The following is a 20,809-nucleotide window of genomic DNA, read 5'->3' as shown; positions in this document are numbered from 1 at the left end:
TACAGTGTAGATGTAATAAGAGGCACCCGGGCGCAATAGCAATGGCAGCAGAAACAGCATACCGTGGAACATACAAGGCAGTAGGTCAGCGGTAGTAGTGGTGGTGGTAACAGTGGTTGTAGTGGTGGTAGTGGCAGATGCTTTATGCTAATAGCAGTGACAGTAAGGTATTAGCAGAGAGAAGCAGCAGCAGCTGAGGTGGAGGCAGCAGCCATATGGTACATGTTGCCAGGCAGGCAGCAGCGTGATGGAGGCAGCTGCAGTCATACAGAACATGATGGTTGGCAGGAAGTAGGCAGGATGGCAGGCAGGAAGCAACAGTGGCAAGATGGGGCACTGTCAACAAGGCCAGATCTATTCATCAGCCTGGTCTGAAAGAGTGTGAAAATCCTCCTGAATCCAGGCTTTGTTCATTTTGACAAAACTGATGTTTTGGACACTGGCAGAGGACCTCTTGGTCCTGCGGCGCTGAAAACCCTCTCTGTAACACTGTTTCCGCCCAGAAATCTATTGGGTTAGGGAAGAGGGTATGTGTTAGAGACTGGCCAGAGTCTAGATTGGCCTAACCTAGGCATTGAGGCAGGAACTGTCAGCTTGCTGACTTGCCTCGGCCTGGTGTGGTATGTGGAAAAACCGCTCCTTCATGTTAAGGAAACTGAAATAACTGCTGCTGCTGCCACTGCTTCTTCAGCTTCTATTCTTTGTAGTGGAGAGAGGGAGGTGACTCTGTGCAGGGCGGAGAGGGGCTTCTCTTTCAGACTCGCTGGCGGCAGTCATCTGCTCACCGTAAACTACAGCAAGCTGTATACACAGTGCTTACTGGTAATAAACCGTAAGCAAAAGTATTTCTGTTAAAATGGGAAAGAATGTCCTGTATTTAGCTGCTTTTGAGGTTTCCAGCATCTGTCTTTGTGCTAGGAGGTGGACCCAGCCTCATTTCCTCACTTGCCTGTCCATATTCTACACGCACAATTCTTCTTTCTAAATCCAGCCTTTCCTTTGACTGTCGCTTGCTGTCGCTGGCTGTAGAATACAAGCTTGATTGTGACTTTAGACTGTCTCTGACTCCCTAAGATCGTTTTTCTGGCAGACATTGTAAGACCCATCCATCCTCATTCACAGCCCAACACAGAATGACGTTCTGCTCATTTCATAGGGCACCTCCGTGCCTGCTTAATCACTGATTGTCTCAACCAGGCTGTGTATTGGCCTGGGATCCAATGAAGGCAAGTTTCCCCCCCAACTTCCTCTGTGGGTCATTTGGGCACCCTTCTTCTTCCTTTCCAGTGCTATTTCCTGCCAATATGTGTAGTAAAGTGGCGCTATGCCCAATTTTACTGGATTCATCAAAAATAAACGTGAAAATGTTTGAGTTCTTCTGCCCGCCGTAATTTTTGGTTAGCTCATCTTTAGATGTAAGCGTTCCGACCTGCAAGATTGTCATGCCATTTTTAGTTTACGCATAAACTTAAAACACATAAAACAAAGGCAGAATTAAAAAACTTTTATTTCACCCTACAAATAATTTTTTTCTTGTTTTTCATTACAAATGTATGGTAAATTAAATGGTACTATAACAAAATACAACAAATATATGGCTATTGGAAGGGAGAGAGGAAAGAATAATAAATAAAAAAATTGTCCCCAATGGGTTGATTTATTATACTTTATTTGATTTTTAGTTGAATTTTGTAACAGTCATTCTATAAGATTAGATATTTCTGCATATTGTATATTATTAGGTAATTTTATACTGTACATACAAGCTACATACTTTTAGAACATAATCTTTATTCCCTGCACAGACAACTTTGTGGGGGTGAGGGGATGTACTCAGGTACTTGGTCTAGGCCAGTGATGGGGAACCTTTTAGAGACCGAGTGCCCAAACTGCAACCTTACAACCAACTTATTTACCGTAAAATGCCAAAACGGCAATTTAACCTGAATACCAATTTAGTATATGTTCCATGTACTTTATCATTTATCTATAATAACCTGTCTGTATTCAATGCACTGCTTGCACTGTTTATAGTGCGCCTTGCGCTGATGAGTGGCAGGAAAAGTCCAAAGCATATTGGTACACCATAGACTTTTTACAGGGCGCGGGTGCCCAAAAAGAGGGCTCTGAGTGCCGCCTCTGGCACTTGTGCCATGGGTTCGCCATCACTGGTCTAAGCCATGGGAGTTTTGGTATTTTGTTTTGTTTACTTTTTGATCGGTCCAAGACTTGTTTATTGAACTGCCATGTGATGGATTGTACTATATTTTTCCCTATGTGTTATCTCTTTTATATTTTTGAGTTGCATTGTGTATTTGTGTGTATATATATATAATCATGTCCTTTGTGTTTAAATGTTTTATTCAGGGTAGATAATAAAGGATTTACAGTACAAAAAAGTCATGATGTACTATGTTTTTTGCCCTATAAGATGCTCCTAGATTTTAGAGAAGGAAAACTAGAATAATAATAATTTTCATCAGATGAGACCTTTGTTCTGTCTTCATACAGGTTCACACAGTGTGCAGTCTGACATTCAGCATAAACCATTCCTGCCTTCCAAATAAGAGGACTGTTCTTTGTAGTCTAACTTGTTTATTGCTGAGCAGGTCGTACTCTCTGCACGATACACGTGAGTGAGAGATTGTACAAGTGTGATTGATTGGTAAAACAGGATTGTTTGGTAAAACTACAAGAATACAAATAACATGTGTAAGTATTAAGCATGGATAGCATGTACTATAACATTTGCATTGACAGTGAAAGCACATGGTAAAATGGCTGCCTGTACATAGGATTACATGTCTAGATAACAGTAATAACAACTCCCTGAGTAACAATTACAAATAGCTGAACAGCTCTACAACACACAATATCCCTGAAATGAAGGTATCTCTCTCACCAGATATGATTTTACAAGGATGGTGGAGTTTGAGAAGGAGACATGCTTAGGACAGCTCTGCTGATGTGTCCTGGAGACTGGAGACTTCTCTTTCCATGGATGCTTTGCACTCCCACAATGCAATGCACCACCCACAACCCAGTAGTCTTTGTAACAGGAAAAACAAAGTGTAATACAACTTAACACAGCTAGATGGTGCTATAACCACACTAAATACTTCATAAATACCAAGACTGAGGTAGACGTGATCTGTAATGATTCTCTAACTCAGCTGGGCAGAACAGCCCTCAATGTTAATCAAGCCTCAGCCCAGAGCCCCAATCAGACCCCCAATGTTAATTAGTCCTCATCTCAGACCCCTAATTTCAACCAGACCTAACTCTTTCAGGATTCAGCAAATTTAGACAATTCTGCCATTTGTACTTTTCTCTTTCATTCACCATAAGATAAATAATTTAAAGGGTTTGGCCACGTTCTGGTTATTGTTGAGAAATGTGTTTGTAGGATGATTATATGACACTTACTAATATAGTATTTTTTTTAAATTATATGCCATTTTCTATATGGCCCCCTTGTTTGCCAAGTTTTTTTTGTGTTGTTCACATGGAGGCATTCTCTACAAAATGGCTGCCTGTGGAGGGTCATATGACCAGACAAATCACATTCATCTGATGTTGCCTCCAAATACACTGCACCTGCCGTTTGCACTTCACTGTTGGGAATTTAGTGCAGGCATAGTATTTGAATGGAGAAGACTGAGTAATGTCTCTGGTCACATCGCCCTCCATCAGCAGCCATCTTATGCATAGTACCTCTAAGTTGACAACACAGAAGATCTACCTAACAATGAGGCATACCTTATGAAATATAGCAATCCCAGCGAAGGCTATTTATGAAATTGGCCATATAGTCATCTTACAGTATGTACACATTGATCAACAGTAGCCAGAAAGTGGCCAACCGCTTTAATATTTTTGCAGTTTGCACAATCTCAGACGCAGCAATACCGATGATGCTATTTTTTTATTTTTCAATTTTTATATTTCATTTTTTTAAAATACATGAGCAAATAATAATCACTTCTGGGCAGCATATTGTGCTGGGTGAACAGCGATCTGCTGCTCAGGAATATGAATCTGTATGAAGACAAGCGATGGCTTGCATGTAAATGCAGCTCTTCACCTACATACATTGACCAGCAGGCAGTTTTCAAGAAGAAAGGTCCAGTCCCGATAATTGCCTGCTCACGTGGAGCATCCAAATGCACTTGAAGATTAATGATGTGGTAGTTAAAATTACAAAGAAATCTTGTTGATTTTGAATAGATTTCTTTGTAATGTAATCACCATTATATTGACCTTGCAAGGTTCCTCTCAAGACATACTGGTTTGCAGGATGTTGACTTGGAAGAAATTGACTTGAGTTGATTTGGAGGACATTAGCTTAAAAAGTATTATCTCTTCATAACAGACCTCTATCCATTTTCTAGATTCATGCAAGTATAGTGTACTTCAAATACTTCCTGAAAATGATTGTGCCACCAAGCTAACCACAAAGTATACAATTATGTTCCTGTTCTTATGGGGACCACATATGTAGGTTATCCCAAGAGGTTACCAATGCATAGACAAGGGCAATTGGTGGCTAGTAGACATACATATAAATTTAGGATACAAGTAGGTAAATGGTAGCATCTTATTTATGGTAGTTCCCACTTAGAAACCTAGTTCGAATTTTCAATGTAAGTGATACTCAAAGATACTCAAAGGTTATACACGGGGTATAGCACATATCTTATGGGGCAGTGGTCCAGCTATAAATCCTATCGCAGGGTTCAGGTCTAGTGCAGCCCCAGGAGGAGACTGGAACATGAAGTTCTGCAGTAGTCTTGTGAAGAACAGGAACAGCTCCATTTTGGCCAAGCTCTCTCCAGCACAACTTCTTTTACCTAAAGTAATGAAATATTAGATAATGAAAAAAAATGGGTATTCTTTCAAGTAAAAAAATTGGATACTTCCAACTTGGGCCGTAGGTAGGACTAGTGTTACAACATTATGAGTAGGCCAATCCATTCTGAACAATTTTATAAACCCCTACATTTAAAAATGGAAATAATCTCGGCAAATTCTTCAGAGCCAGGGATGTGCTTCAGAACATAATACAAAAACAAGAATTGCTCCAATAATATTGTCATCGCTCTGAGCCAAAAATGCTTTGTTAAACTAAGGCTACTTTCACACTAGCGTTCGTCGGTCCGCTCGTGAGCTCCGTTTGAAGGGGCTCACGAGCGGACCCGAACGCAGCCGTCCAGCCCTGATGCAGTCTGAATGGAGCGGATCCGCTCAGACTGCATCAGTCTGGCGGCGTTCAGCCTCCGCTCCGCTCGCCTCCGCACGGACAGGCGGACAGCTGAACGCTGCTTGCAGCGTTCGGGTGTCCGCCTGGCCGTGCGGAGGCGTGCGGATCCGTCCAGACTTACAATGTAAGTCAATGGGGACGGATCCGTTTGAAGATGCCACAATATGGCTCAATCTTCAGGCGGATCCGTCCCCCATTGACTTTACATTGAAAGTCTGGACGGATCCGTACGAGGCTATTTTCACACTTAGCTGTTATATGCTAAAATAATGCAGACAGATCCGTTCTGAACGGAGCCTCCGTCTGCATTATTATGATCGGATCCGTTCAGAACGGATCCGATCGAACGCTAGTGTGAAAGTAGCCTAACTGGGCCATCAATCTTGTTGTACTGGGGTCATTGTTATAGTGAATTAATTATAATGATAAACATCATTGTCTGATGGAGAAAATTGTCACCTATAATTACCACATACTTTTTTTGTGGTATCCCTCAAGTGGTTGTCCAATTTACATTTTTAGAAAAAGCTCAGAATGATCTTCCCCTTTCTCTCCAGCCTCTGCTTCCTTGTCCCTCTTGACAAACAGGAAATGAAGGCTCAGTTGATCACTGGCTAAGCCGGGCTGCTATACGAGCCAGTGATCGGCTAATCCGTGATTTCCTGTGTTGAGAGGGACAGTAAGCAGAGATCGGCACAGCCCAGAAAGCTCCAGAACAGGAGCATTGGTGAATCCAGATAAGTAGATAAAAGAAAGTAGACGGCACTCACTCACCGTTGCGGGGTTCATTCCTTTATTCTTGACATATGCTGAATACAAGTTGAATGTATGCATCAGGGCTGGGGCGGACTGTTCCTACACAGAATGCGAGGAAGCTCAGTTAGCGCAAATAAAGGAATGATCCCCTCAGCGGTGAGTGCTGTCTACTTTCTTTTATCTACTTATCTGGATTCCACGTTGTTCGTATAAATGGACTGAGATCCACATTGCTGTATTGATAGGATACACGTAGAGCCAGCGTTTGAAACAGAGAGGCACTCAGTGGTGCCGCCCCGTTTCATCTTTTCTACTTTATAGCAACCAGGAGCATTGGGGGATTGTTAAGTTGATTATGCGTTATTTTACTTTTTGACATCATTCTGAGCCTGTTTAAACACATTTTTATCTGAGGACAACTCTTACATTTTGTGACACTTGCTGAGAATGACTCCTGGTCATTTTCACACTACAGTAACTAGTCCCCATGTAATAAATTGATAATATTGGGTTGATAATATTGGGAGGGGTAATCACAAGTCATTCACATATTTGTAAATTGCTAATTCATGTATTGATAAGATTGTATTGCTCTCAGTTTGGTGTAATTATGGACACATGTTCTCAGCTCTAGTCATTATTCTACCAGAAGACATCTGCAAGGACTACTCACCAGCTGAGAAAGCCATGAATGCTTCTTTCCTTACAAAATTTCCACTGGAATCCAGAAAGTGTTCCGGGTAGAACTCATCAGCTTTTGCGAAATGATCCTTGTCGTATAGTACAGAGGTCAGTAGCGGTATCACGTATGTCCCCTGGAGATTTGAACATTTGCGTAGGTCATATTTACAGTGGAATTTAACTCATTAGATTCATCACTAAGACTATGTTCTCAACAGGGCAGTATTTACAACAAGGCACATGAGACATTGTGCCTAGGGTGTCTGGAATGAGGGTGGTGACAGTACTTTACAGAGAAAACTAATGATTTTCTCCTTATCTCTAACATTTGTTGATTGTAGCTACAAGTTACAATAGATTTAACCTTCACACTGTTTACCTATAGCTAATGTACCAGTAATCTTTTCAAGAAGGCAATGTTTAAATCCCCTACCTTGCTGCTGTAGTTAAAAGAAGTAAGCGATGACGAGACATGAGAGCTGTCAGGTGCGGGTAAAGGGGAAGCCAATATATGATTCACATGTATACTGTCAACTATAGAATTTATTTGCCTAGCACACAGTAGAGCATTCCATGATCCACACCCTGACACTAAGGCCCCTTACAAACGGGCGAGTTTTCCACTCGGGTGCAATGCATGAGGTGAACGCATTGCACCCGCACTGAATCCGGACCCATTCATTTCTATGTGGCTGTTCACATGAGTGGGGATTTTCACGCATCACTTGTGCGTTGTGTGAAAATCGCAGCAATCTCTATTTTGTGCGTTTTTCACGCAACGCAGGCCCCATAGAAGTGAATGGGGCTGCGTAAAAACCGCATGCATTCGCAGGTAAGTGCGGATGTGGTGAGATTTTCACGTACGGTTGCTAGGATACGATCGGGATCGAGGCCCGATCATTATTATTTTCCCTTATAACATGGTTATAAGGGAAAATAATATCATTCTTAATACAGAATGCTTAGTACAATAGGGCTGGAGGGGTTAAAAAAATATAAATAAAGGTAAGTCACCTTAATCCACTTGTTCGCGCAGCCCGGCTTCTCTTCTGTCTTCATCTTTGCTATGCACAGGAAAAGGACCTGTGGTGACGTCACTGCGCTCATCACATGGTCCGTCACATGATCCATCACCATGGTAAAAGATCATGTGATGAGCGCAGTGACGTCATCAAAGGTCCTATTCCTCAAAGAAGAAGACAGAAGAGATGCCGGCTGCACAAACGAGTGGATTAAGGTGAGTTAAATTATTATTATTATTTTTTTAACCCCTCCAGCACTATTGTACTATGCATTCTGTAGTCAGAATGCTATTATTTTCCCTTATAACCATGTTATAAGGGGAAATAATACAATCTACACAACCTTGAACTCAAACCTGAACTTCTGTGGGTACCACATTCAGTTTTTTATCACGCGCGTGCAAAACACATTGCACCCGCGCGATAAAAACTGAACAACGGAATGCAACCGCAGTCAAAACTGACTGCAATTGGGTACCTACTCGCGCGGGTTTGCCGCAACGCATCCGGACCTTATCCGGACACGCTCGTGTGAAAGAGGCCTAAATCAGTAAAGCTCTTCAGTATAACAACAACAAAATGCAGCAGCCACAGAGGTAGCTATAAACCTGGCATTCAGATAAGATTAGACTAGTTTGTGCTCAGGCCTGTTAACATGGATGAACTTTTATACAGACCACTCACAGATGATGTCCGTGTCCTGTCTGTTGCATTTGAGTGAAAGGTAAAAGTAGAGCTGGGTAATGCTAGCTAGGATTTTTCCATCATAGCATGCACCATCCAGTGATACTGTTGGATGTGTACATTAGGTTTATATTGTACTGGCAGCTGAGTAATAATACATTTAGATGAGATGTTTTTTAACAACACAGTTAAAATTGCATTTAAAAGGAGTTTAAAACTGCATTCTGTTATACTGGGTTTGCTGCAACTTTGTGTTGTGGTTATTTGCCATGCATTTTTTAGGGTAAAAGTCATAAATGCACAAAACTACAGCAATCACAGAAAAAAAACAAGTGTGTTTTCAACAGCATTTTTTACCACTTGGTCAATTATGTAACTACTGTATACCTACAAGTCAATAGGCAGCTTCAGCCAAACTAGTAGGGGGGTGTGAGCACTAAATGTGCCTAGGTCAACATAAGCTTATAATACAGCCCTGGTTCTCTATGCCCCTGGGAATCTGTGCTGGAGTATACATTGCATACATCATTTTTCTTCCTATTAGAGCAATGGAAACTGTGAGAGAACCCATTAATCCCTATTCCAAGTGAGTAGGGTCCATTGGTCACCAGTAGGGATGAGCGAACCCGAACTGTATAGTTCAGGTTCGTACCGAATTTTGGGGTGTCCGTGACACGGACCCGAACCCGAACATTTTAGTAAAAGTCTGGGGTCGGGTTCGGTGTTCGTCGCTTTCTTGGCGCTTTTTGAAAGGCTGCAAAGCGTCATACTACTTGCCCCAAGAGGCCGTCACAGCCATGCCTACTATTGGCATGGCTGTGATTGGCCAGTGCAGCATGTGACCCAGCCTCTATTTAAGCTGGAGTCACGTTGCGCCGCACGTCACTCTGCTCTGATCAGTGTAGGGAGAGGTTGCAGCTGCGACGTTAGGGCGAGATTAGGCAGTGATTAACTCCTCCACAAGACTTCATTCAGAGATCGATCTGCAGCTGTGGATCATTGAACTGCTGCTATTCAACTGCTCACTGTTTTTAGGCTGCCCAGAGCGTTTTTCATTCACTTTTTTCTGGGGTGATCGGCGGCCCATTTTGTGTCTTGTGGTGCGCCAGCACAAGCTGCCACCAAGTACATTTAACCAGCAATAGTGTGGTTATTTTTTGGCTATATCCTACATCAGGGGCAAGCTGAGCCTGTCACCAAGTGCATTTAACCCTCAATAGTGTGGTTGTTTTTTGGCTATATCCTACATCAGGGTCAAGCTGTCACACCAAGTGCATTTAACCATCAATAGTGTGGTTATTTTTTGGCCACATACTACATCAGGGGCAAGCTGAGCCTGTCACCAAGTGCATTTAACCATCAATAGTGTGGTTGTTCTTTGGCTATATCCTACATCAGGGTCAAGCTGTCACCAAGTGCATTTAACCCTCAATAGTGTGGTTGTTTTTTTGGCCATATCCAACATCAGGGTCAAGCTGTCACACCAAGTGCATTTAACCATCAATAGTGTGGTTATTTTTTGGCTATATCCTACATCAGTTTCAAGCTGTCACCAAGTGCATTTAACCATCAATAGTGTGGTTATTTTTTGGCTATATCCTACATCAGGGTCAAACTGTCACCAAGTGCATTTAACCCTCAATAGTGTGGTTGTTTTTTGGCTATATCCCACATCAGGGTCAAGCTGTCACACCAAGTGCATTTAACCATCAATAGTGTGGTTATTTTTTGGCTATATCCTACATCAGGGTCAAGCTGTCACCAAGTGCATTTAACCCTCAATAGTGTGGTTATTTTTTGGCTATATCCTACATCAGGTTGAAGCTGTCACCAAGTGCATTTAACCATCAATAGTGTGGTTATTTTTTGGCTATATCCTACATCAGGGGCTTGGCTGTGCTTGCTATTTTATTGAGGGGTGAAATACAATTGCCAAAATAGCAGTACGCTAAATCTGGTGTTTCAGCTGTGGCCAGCCAATTGTAATACTGTCTGCTGTCTGGCAAAGGATATATTTTTGTTCAGGGTTGAAATACAATTCCCAACTTAGCAATTTCCTAAATTAGTGGTTTCTGCTGTATCAGGGCTACTTTAAATCTATTCATTAAAAGGGTATATAAGATTCAAGGTGCAGATAGGGTCATTCTCAATAACTTCACACACACGCTACTGTGCAATTCCAAGTCTAATTCTGTGTGTAAACGTATACCTGTCACCCAGCGCCTAAATACTAGGCCTCAAATTTATATTCATCTAAATCTGTCATTATTGCTGAGGCTGGTCAAGTTATTTAGTGTCCGTCAAAGCACAGTTTTTGTTCTGGGTTGAAATACAATTCTCAATTTAGCAATTTCCTAATTTAGTGGTTTCTGCTGTATCAGGCCTACTTTAAATCTATCCCTAAAAGGGTATATAAGATTCAAGGTGCAGATAGGGTCATTCTCAATAACTTCACACACACGCTACTGTGCAATTCCAAGTCTAATTCTGTGTGTAAACGTATACCTGTCACCCAGCGCCTAAAAAATAGGCCTCAAATTTATATTCATCCAAATCTGTCATTATTGCTGTAGCTGGTCAAGTTATTTAGTGTCCGTCAAAGCACAGTTTTAGTTCTGGGTTGAAAAACAATTCCCAATTTAGCAATTTCCTAATTTAGTGGTTTCTGCTGTATCAGACCTACTTTAAATCTATCCCTAAAAGGGTATATAAGATTCACGGTGCAGATAGGGTTATTCTCAATAACTTCACACACACGCTATTTTGCAATTCCAAGTCTAATTCTGTCAGTAAACGTATACCTGTCATCCAGCGCCTAAATACTAGGCCTCAAATTTATATTCAGCTAAATCTGTTGTTACTGCTGTGCCTGTATTAGTGTAATACGGTACCTAAATAGATAGCCAGATAGTGTTAGGTGTCTGTAAAAAAAGGCCTGAATTTGAATTCAATACATTGGGCCAAATAATATTTTTCTTATTGTGGTGAACGGTAACAATGAGGAAAACATCTAGTAAGGGACGCGGACGCGGACATGGTCGTGGTGGTGTTAGTGGACCCTCTGGTGCTGGGAGAGGACGTGGCCGTTCTGCCACAGCCCCACGTCCTAGTGTACCAACTACCTCAGGTCCCAGTAGCCGCCAGAATTTACAGCGATATTTGGTGGGGCCCAATGCCGTTCTAAGGATGGTAAGGCCTGAGCAGGTACAGGCATTAGTCAATTGGGTGGCCGACAGTGGATCCAGCACGTTCACATTATCTCCCACCCAGTCTTCAGCAGAAAGCGCACAGATGGCGCCTGAAAACCAAGCCCATCAGTCTGTCACATCACCCCCATGCATACCAGGGAATCTGTCTGAGCCTCAAGTTATGCAGAAGTCTCTTATGCTGTTTGAAGACTCCGCTGGCAGGGTTTCCCAAGGGCATCCACCTAGCCCTTCCCCAGCGGTGAAAGACATAGAATGCACTGACGCACAACCACTTATGTTTCCTGATGATGAGGACATGGGAATACCACCTCAGCACGTCTCTGATGATGATGACGAAACACAGGTGCCAACTGCTGCGTCTTTCTGCAGTGTGCAGACTGAACAGGAGGTCAGGGATCAAGACTGGGTGGAAGACGATGCAGGGGACGATGAGGTCCTAGACCCCACATGGAATGAAGGTCGTGCCACTGACTTTCACAGTTCGGAGGAAGAGGCAGTGGTGAGACCGAGCCAACAGCATAGCAGAAGAGGGAGCAGTGGGCAAAAGCAGAACACCCGCCGCCAAGAGACTCCGCCTGCTAATGACCGCCGCCATCTGGGACCGAGCACTCCAAAGGCAGCTTCAAGGAGTTCCCTGGCATGGCACTTCTTCAAACAATGTGCTGACGACAAGACCCGAGTGGTTTGCACGCTGTGCCATCAGAGCCTGAAGCGAGGCATTAACGTTCTGAACCTTAGCACAACCTGCATGACCAGGCACCTGCATGAAAAGCATGAACTGCAGTGGAGTAAACACCTTAAAAACAAGGCTCCCCCTGCTACCTCTTCTGCTGCTGCCGCCTCGGCCTCTTCTGCTGCTGCCGCCTCGGCCTCTTCCTCCGCCTCTGGAGGAACGTTGGCACCTGCCGCCCAGCAAACAGAGGATGTACCACCAACACCACCACCTCCGTCACTAAGCATCTCAACTATGTCACACGCCAGCGTTCAGCTCTCCATCTCACAAACATTTGAGAGAAAGCGTAAATTCCCACCTAGCCACCCTCGATCCCTGGCCCTGAATGCCAGCATTTCTAAACTACTGGCCTATGAAATGCTGTCATTTAGGCTGGTGGACACAGATAGCTTCAAACAGCTCATGTCGCTTGCTGTCCCACAGTATGTTGTTCCCAGACGGCACTACTTCTCCAAGAGAGCCGTGCCTTCCCTGCACAACCAAGTATCCGATAAAATCAAGTGTGCACTGCGCAACGCCATCTGTGGCAAGGTCCACCTAACCACATATACGTGGACCAGTAAGCACGGCCAGGGACGCTATATCTCCCTAACTGCACACTGGGTAAATGTAGTGGCGGCTGGGCCCAGGCGGAGAGCTGTTTGGCGCACGTCCTTCCTCCGCCAAGGATCGCAGGGCAACATTCTTTGCCTCCTGTTGCCTCCTCCTCCTACTCGGCTTCCTCCTCCTCTTCTTCCACCTGCTCATCCAGTCAGCCACACACCTTCACCACCAACTTCAGCACAGCCCGGGGTAAACGTCAGCAGGCCATTCTGAAACTCATATGTTTGGGGGACAGGCCCCACACCGCACAGGAGTTGTGGCGGGGTATAGAACAACAGACCGACGAGTGGTTGCTGCCGGTGAGCCTCTTGCCTGGTGGTATGCGATAATGGGCGTAATCTCGTTGCAGCTCTGGGACTAGCCGTTTTGACGCACATCCCTTGCTTGGCGCATGTGCTGAATTTGGTGGTGCAGAAGTTCATTCACAACTACCCCGACATGTCAGAGCTGCTCCATAAAGTGCGAGCCTTTTGTTTGCGCTTCCGGCGTTCACATCCTGCCGCTGCTCGCCTGTCTGCGCTACAGCGTAACTTCGGCCTTCCCGCTCACCGCCTCATATGCGACGTGCCCACTAGGTGGAACTCCACCTTGCACATGCTGGACAGACTGTGCGAGCAGCAGCAGGCCATAGTGGAGTTTCAGCTGCAGCACGCACGGGTCAGTCGCACTGCGGAACAGCACCACTTCACCACCAATGACTGGGCCTCCATGCGAGACCTGTGTGCCCTGTTGCGCTGTTTCGAGTACTCCACCAACATGGCCAGTGGCGATGACGCCGTTATCAGCGTTACAATACCACTTCTATGTCTCCTTGAGAAAACACTTAGGGCGATGATGGAAGAGGAGGTGGCCCAGGAGGAGGAGGAGGAGGAGGAGGAGGAGGAGGAGGAAGAGGGGTCATTTTTAGCACTTTCAGGCCAGTCTCTTCGAAGTGACTCAGAGGGAGGTTTTTTGCAACAGCAGAGGCCAGGTACAAATGTGGCCAGCCAGGGCCCACTACTGGAGGACGAGGAGGATGAGGAGGAGGTGGAGGAGGATGAGGATGAAGCATGGTCACAGCGGGGTGGCACCCAACGCAGCTCGGGCCCATCACTGGTGCGTGGCTGGGGGGAAACGCAGGACGATGACGATACGCTTCCCACAGAGGACAGCTTGTCCTTACCTCTGGGCAGCCTGGCACACATGAGCGACTACATGCTGCAGTGCCTGCGCAACGACAGCAGAGTTGCCCACATTTTAACGTGTGCGGACTACTGGGTTGCCACCCTGCTGGATCCACGGTACAAAGACAATGTGCCCACCTTACTTCCTGCACTGGAGCGTGATAGGAAGATGCGCGAGTACAAGCGCACGTTGGTAGACGCGCTACTGAGAGCATTCCCAAATGTCACAGGGGAACAAGTGGAAGCCCAAGGCCAAGGCAGCTGTGTCACGGCCAGCTCCTCTGAGGGCAGGGTTAGCATGGCAGAGATGTGGAAAACTTTTGTCAACACGCCACAGCTAACTGCACCACCACCTGATACGCAACGTGTTAGCAGGAGGCAACATTTCACTAACATGGTGGAACAGTACGTGTGCACACCCCTCCATGTACTGACTGATGGTTCGGCCCCATTCAACTTCTGGGTCTCTAAATTGTCCACGTGGCCAGAGCTAGCCATTTATGCCTTGGAGGCGCTGGCCTGTCCGGCGGCCAGCGTTTTGTCTGAACGTGTATTCAGCACGGCAGGGGGCGTCATTACAGACAAATGCAGCCGCCTGTCTACAGCCAATGTGGACAAGCTGACATTCATAAAAATGAACCAGGCATGGATCCCACAGGACCTGTCCATCCCTTGTGCAGATTAGACATTAACTACCTCCCCTTAACCATATATTATTGTACTCCAGGGCACTTCCTCATTCAATCCTATATTTATTTTCATTTTACCATTATATTGCGGGGCAACCCAAAGTTGAATGAACCTCTCCTCTGTCTGGGTGCCGGGGCCTAAATATCTGACAATGGACTGTTCCAGTGTTGGGTGACGTGAAGCCTGATTCTCTGCTATGACATGAAGACTGATACTCTGCTGAAATGAAGCCAGATTCTCTGTTACGGGACCTCTCTCCTCTGCCTGGGTGCCTGGGCCTAAATACAGGGGTGTATCTATCACAAGTGATAGTTACACAATATGCTAAATATTTTTTTTGCCCCTTGTCCGATCCGATCCTTCACTATGCGAGTGGCATCGCCGGCGCTGCATAGTGAAGAAGTTGAAAGACTTACTTCCTCCTCCTCCTGACTTCCTCCCGACCTCCCCTGCCTTTTGCATCCGCAGGTTGCCGTTGTGACGTCACACGGAGGTGGATTCACGGGCCGGCAACGCTAGGGTGAGCCTTATCTCCTCCAAGTGCAGAACGGATCCTGCACACGGTCACCGTGAAAACTGAGGCCAGGCCCCGGTCACTAATGCACTGATCCCTGAGCCTGCTGTCTTCAAAAACTGTAAGTACTTAAATTACAGTAATTCACAAAACATGAATTACTTAGTTGTTTTATGGGGTAAGGGGGTTGGGACCCGTTGGGTGGTTAGAGGGGGGAGAATTAGGGAGGGGTTAATACTGTACTATCGCTAGCTCGAACAGGAAAGGGTGGAGCCTAAAGAGGAAGGGATGGGGTTTACAGAGGAAGGGGTTTGGCCTTGACAGGAAGGGGTGTGTCAACTTTTTATTAGGGGGGTGCCCAAGTTTAGTCTCGCCTAGGGCAGCACAAAACCTAGATACACCACTGCCTAAATATATGACAATGGACTGTTACAGTGGTGGGTGACGTGAAGTCTGATTCTTTGCTATGACATGCAGACTGATTCTCTGCTGACATGAAGCCAGATTCTCTGTTATGGGACCTCTCTCCTCTGCCTGGGTGCCGGGGCCTAAATATATGACAATGGACTGTTACAGTGGTGGGTGACGTGAAGTCTGATTCTCTGCTATGACATGAAGACTGATTCTCTGCTGACATGAAGCCAGATTCTCTGTTACGGGACCTCTCTCCTCTGCCTGGGTCTAAATATCTGACAATGGACTGTTCCAGTGTTGGGTGACGTGCAGCCTGATTCTCTGCTATGACATGAAGACTGATTCTCTGCTGACATAAAGCCAGATTCTCTGTTACGGGACCTCTCTCCTCTGCCTGGGTGCCTGGGCCTAAATATCTGACAATGGACTGTTCCAGTGTTGGGTGACGTAAAGCATGATTCTCTGCTATGACATGAAGACTGATTCTCTGCTGACATGAAGCCAGATTCTCTGTTATGGGACCTCTCTCCTCTGCCTGGGTGCCGGGGCCTAAATATATGACAATGGACTGTTACAGTGGTGGGTGACGTGAAGTCTGATTCTCTGCTATGTCATGAAGACTGATTCTCTGCTGACATGAAGCCAGATTCTCTGTTACGGGACCTCTCTCCTCTGCCTGGGTTCCTGGGTCTAAATATCTGACAATGGACTGTTCCAGTGTTGGGTGACGTGAAGCCTGGTTCTCTGCTATGACATGAAGACTTATTCTCTGCTGACATAAAGCCAGATTCTCTGTTACGGGACCTCTCTCCTCTGCCTGGGTGCCTGGGCCTAAATATCTGACAATGGACTGTTCCAGTGTTGGGTGACGTAAAGCATGATTCTCTGCTATGACATGAAGACTGATTCTCTGCTGATATGAAGTCAGATTCTCTGTTACGGGACCTCTCTCCTCTGCCTGGGTGCCTGGGCCTAAATATATGACAATGGACTGTTACAGTGGTGGGTGACGTGAAGCCTGATTCTCTGCTATGACATGCAGACTGATTCTCTGCTGACATGAAGCCAGATTCTCTGTTACGGGACCTCTCTCCTCTGCCTGGGTGCCTGGGCCTAAATATCTGGCAATGGACTGTTCCAGTGTTGGGTGACGTAAAGCATGATTCTCTGCTATGACATGAAGACTGATTCTCTGCTGACATGAAGCCAGATTCTCTGTTACGGGACCTCTCTCCTCTGCCTGGGTGCCGGGGCCTAAATATCTGACAATGGACTGTTCCAGTGTTGGGTGACGTGAAGCATGATTCTCTGCTATGACATGAAGACTGATTCTCTGCTGACATGAAGCCAGATTCTCTGTTAAGGGACCTCTCTCCTCTGCCTGGGTGCCTGGGCCTAAATATCTGACAATGGACTGTTACAGTGGTGGGTGACGTGAAGCCAGATTCTCTGCTATGGGACCTCTCTCCAATTGATATTGGTTAATTTTTATTTATTTTATTTTTATTCATTTCCCTATCCACATTTGTTTGCAGGGGATTTACCTACATGTTGCTGCCTTTTGCAGCCCTCTAGCTCTTTCCTGGGCTGTTTTACAGCCTTTTTAGTGCCAAAAAGTTTGGGTCCCCATTGACTTCAATGGGGTTCGGGACGAAGTTCGGGTCGGGTTCGGATCCCGAACCCGAACATTTCCGGGAAGTTCGGCCGAACTTCTCGAACCCGAACATCCAGGTGTTCTCTCAACTCCAGTCACCAGTGGTAGCCATCATGCAAGAAATCCAGCTATGCACTGTAATTTCTGCTATGCGGTAAATGGAAACCATGAAGCAAGTGTGAATAATTGAACAAGGCTGGTATTCCACAGGGCATCCGTTACACGGCCTGAACCCCACCTGCCCTGGGTTTTGACTTGCGAACAGCATCCTTATCGCAGTTGCCTTGGGGACACCCAGTCCAACTAATGAGTATGTGTGTTGTAGAAATGCTCATCATTTAGTCATTTGGACTGCTGTACCTGGTAGATCTCCTGCAAAATGTGAGCTTTAGGGCTCATGCACATGAACATATTCATTTTTTTTGCGGACCGTAATGCAGAACCATTCATTTCAATTTTGTGTGCATTATATTTCCTTATGTCCGTATGTCTGTTCCTCAAAAAAATTATGTATTATACATGTATTATACATGTATTATACATTACTTGTATTACGGACAAGGATAGGACTGTTTTATCAGGGTCCAGCTGTTCCATTCTGCTGTAAAAATGCATATGGTCGTGTGCATGAGCCGTTAATTAGTTTAAGAACCACCATGTTTTACCAATAAACAGCTTTTTGCTGGAGTAGTATTTGTCATTACAGTGGCTGCCATAGCAGAAGTGTAACATTACACCAGACCACTCATGGCTATTAATGTAATATATGGGCATCATGGTGATTCAGTGGTTAGCAGTGATGCACTACGGCACTGTGGTCCTATGTTCAAATCTGATTGAGGACTAGTGATGAGGTACCATATTTGATTTTGTGATATTTCGCGAATATTCGATTGAATATTCGTCTTATATTTGTCGAAATCGAAATCGTCATTATTCTATTTATCGCGAATAATATGCGATTTAATTATTCGCGTATTGCGATTTTCTTTTAACTGTATAAGGCAACTTTCCTATTCGTTGGCTATGGCTATGGCTAATATGTGTATTTTACGAATATTCGCTATATTGCTATATATTCTTGTTTTAGAATATTACGAATATTCTAAAAAACAAAGTTATCGCAATATAGCGAATATTCGTAAAATACACATATAGACTGCAATTTAGCTAATATAGTGCTATAATCTTTTTTATAGTCTTTTTATTTGTCTCTTCTGAAGTTCAGATTTGGAAAAAATGTACACTAAAAATACTAAAAAAATACTATAGCACTATATTAGCTAAATTGAAGTCTATGTGTGTATTTCACGAATATTCGCTATATTGCTCTAATTTCAAGTTTTAGAATATGACGAATATTCTAAAAAACAACGTTATAGCAATATAGCGAATATACAGGTCCTTCTAAAAAAATTAGCATATTGTGATAAATTTCCTTATTTTCTGTAATGTACTGATAAACATTAGACTTTCATATATTTTAGATTCATTACACACCAACTGAAGTAGTTCAAGCCTTTTATTGTTTTAATATTGATGATTTTGGCATACAGCTCATGAAAACCCAAAATTCCTATCTCAAAAAATTTGCATATCATGAAAAGGTTCTCTAAACGAGCTATTAACCTAATCATCTGAATCAACTAATTAACTCTAAACACCTGCAAAAGATTCCTGAGGCTTTTAAAAACTCCTAGCCTGGTTCATTACTCAAAACCGCAATCATGGGTAAGACTGCCGACCTGACTGCTGTCCAGAAGGCCATCATTGACACCCTCAAGCAAGAGGGTAAGACACAGAAAGAAATTTCTGAACGAATAGGCTGTTCCCAGAGTGCTGTATGAAGGCACCTCAGTGGGAAGTCTGTGGGAAGGAAAAAGTGTGGCAGAAAACTCTGCACAACGAGAAGAGGTGACCGGACCCTGAGGAAGATTGTGGAGAAGGACCGATTCCAGACCTTGGGGGACCTGCGGAAGCAGTGGACTGAGTCTGGAGTAGAAACATCCAGAGCCACCGTGTACAGGTGTGTGCAGGAAATGGGCTACAGGTGCAGCATTCCCCAGGTCAAGCCACTTTTGAACCAGAAACAGCGGCAGAAGCGTGTCACGGAATGTGTACAGGTAACAAGGCAAAGCAACATGTATAAACGACTCGCTGGATCCTAAAAACTAAGGAACCAAGGGAGACCCCTGCAGAAGACCTGGCACTTTCCCTGGCTGCTCAGCCTATGCAAAGATCCTAATGGTGGAGGTTTGCATATCCACGAACCTTGACTATAAAGCCCTGAGCACCCTACTATAGTGAGGGGACACGACCACCGGCTCCCTACACAAGACACGGAGGGAGTCAGGGTCATCTGGGATCCAGCAAACAGATATAAACATATAAAAGTACACTTAGCTTTGAAGCAAACAGGAGGACAGATCAGCGTGCACACACACTCCAGGAAGAAATATAAGCTGCCCAGAAAAGCATTCTGGGGAGGCATTTAAAGGGAAGCAATTAAGACATGACAGCTGAGAGAGGCTGACGAGAGGAGGAGCTGAATACCACAACACAGAAATTCAAGGAGGAGGTTCTGAAAGGCCTCTGTCAGAGCTTCTCAGCTGTCTGGTTGTGACAGTACCCCTCCCTCTACGAGTGGACTCCGGACACTCAGAGCCCACCTTCTCAGGATGGGACCTATGGAATGCCCTGATGAGACGAGAGGCCTTAATGTCCGTCACTGGGACCCACATCCTCTCCTCAGGACCATACCCCTCCCACTGAACAAGGTACTGAAGAGAACCGCGGACAAGACGAGAATCCACAATCCTAGAGACCTGAAATTCAAGATTCCCATCAACCATAATCGGAGGAGGAGGCAAAGGCGAGGGTACAATGGGTTGAACATAAGGTTTCAATAAGGACTTATGAAAAACATTATGGATCTTCCAAGTCTGAGGAAGATCAAGACGGTATGCAACAGGATTGATGACAGACAGGATTTTGTAAGGCCCAATAAACCTAGGACCCAACTTCCAGGAGGGAACCTTCAATTTGATATTCTTGGTAGACAACCACACCAGATCACCAACATTCAGGTCCGGACCAAGCACACGTCTCTTATCAGCCACACGCTTATATCTCTCACTCATGCTCTTTAGATTATCTTGAATCTTTTGCCAAATAGATGACAAAGACGAGGAGAATCTGTCCTCATCAGGTAAACCAGAAGACCCCTCTCCCGAGAAAGTCCCAAACTGTGGATGAAACCCATATGCACCAAAAAATGGTGACTTATCAGAGGACTCCTGACGACGGTTATTTAAAGCAAACTCAGCAAGGGACAAAAAAGAACACCAATCCTCTTGATTCTCCGCCACAAAACAACGCAGATATGTCTCCAGATTCTGATTGACGCGCTCTGTCTGGCCATTCGAC

The 20,809-nt window shown here is 44.8% G+C and overlaps 1 protein-coding gene across 3 annotated transcripts in view; it reads right to left on the bottom strand.

The window, feature by feature from the left end:
* Nucleotides 1–3,906: 3,906 nt before the first annotated feature.
* LOC122934043 (cytochrome P450 2K6-like) overlaps nt 3,907–20,809 on the bottom strand; it is a 116,194-nt gene continuing 99,291 nt past the window's right edge. For all 3 annotated transcript variants that reach the window (XM_044289187.1, XM_044289188.1, XM_044289186.1), the window contains 2 exons: nt 6,690–6,831; nt 3,907–4,850 (listed from right to left, as the gene is read on the bottom strand). In XM_044289187.1, the coding sequence (XP_044145122.1) occupies nt 4,672–4,850; nt 6,690–6,831 (321 nt within the window). In that variant the 3' untranslated portion in view covers nt 3,907–4,671. The remainder of the gene's footprint in view (nt 4,851–6,689; nt 6,832–20,809) is intronic.

Source organism: Bufo gargarizans, chromosome 4 (assembly GCF_014858855.1).
Source record: "Bufo gargarizans isolate SCDJY-AF-19 chromosome 4, ASM1485885v1, whole genome shotgun sequence".
Taxonomy (NCBI): domain Eukaryota; kingdom Metazoa; phylum Chordata; class Amphibia; order Anura; family Bufonidae; genus Bufo; species Bufo gargarizans.
Note: the sequence above shows the minus strand (reverse complement) of the source record. Positions and strands in the feature narration are given on the sequence as shown.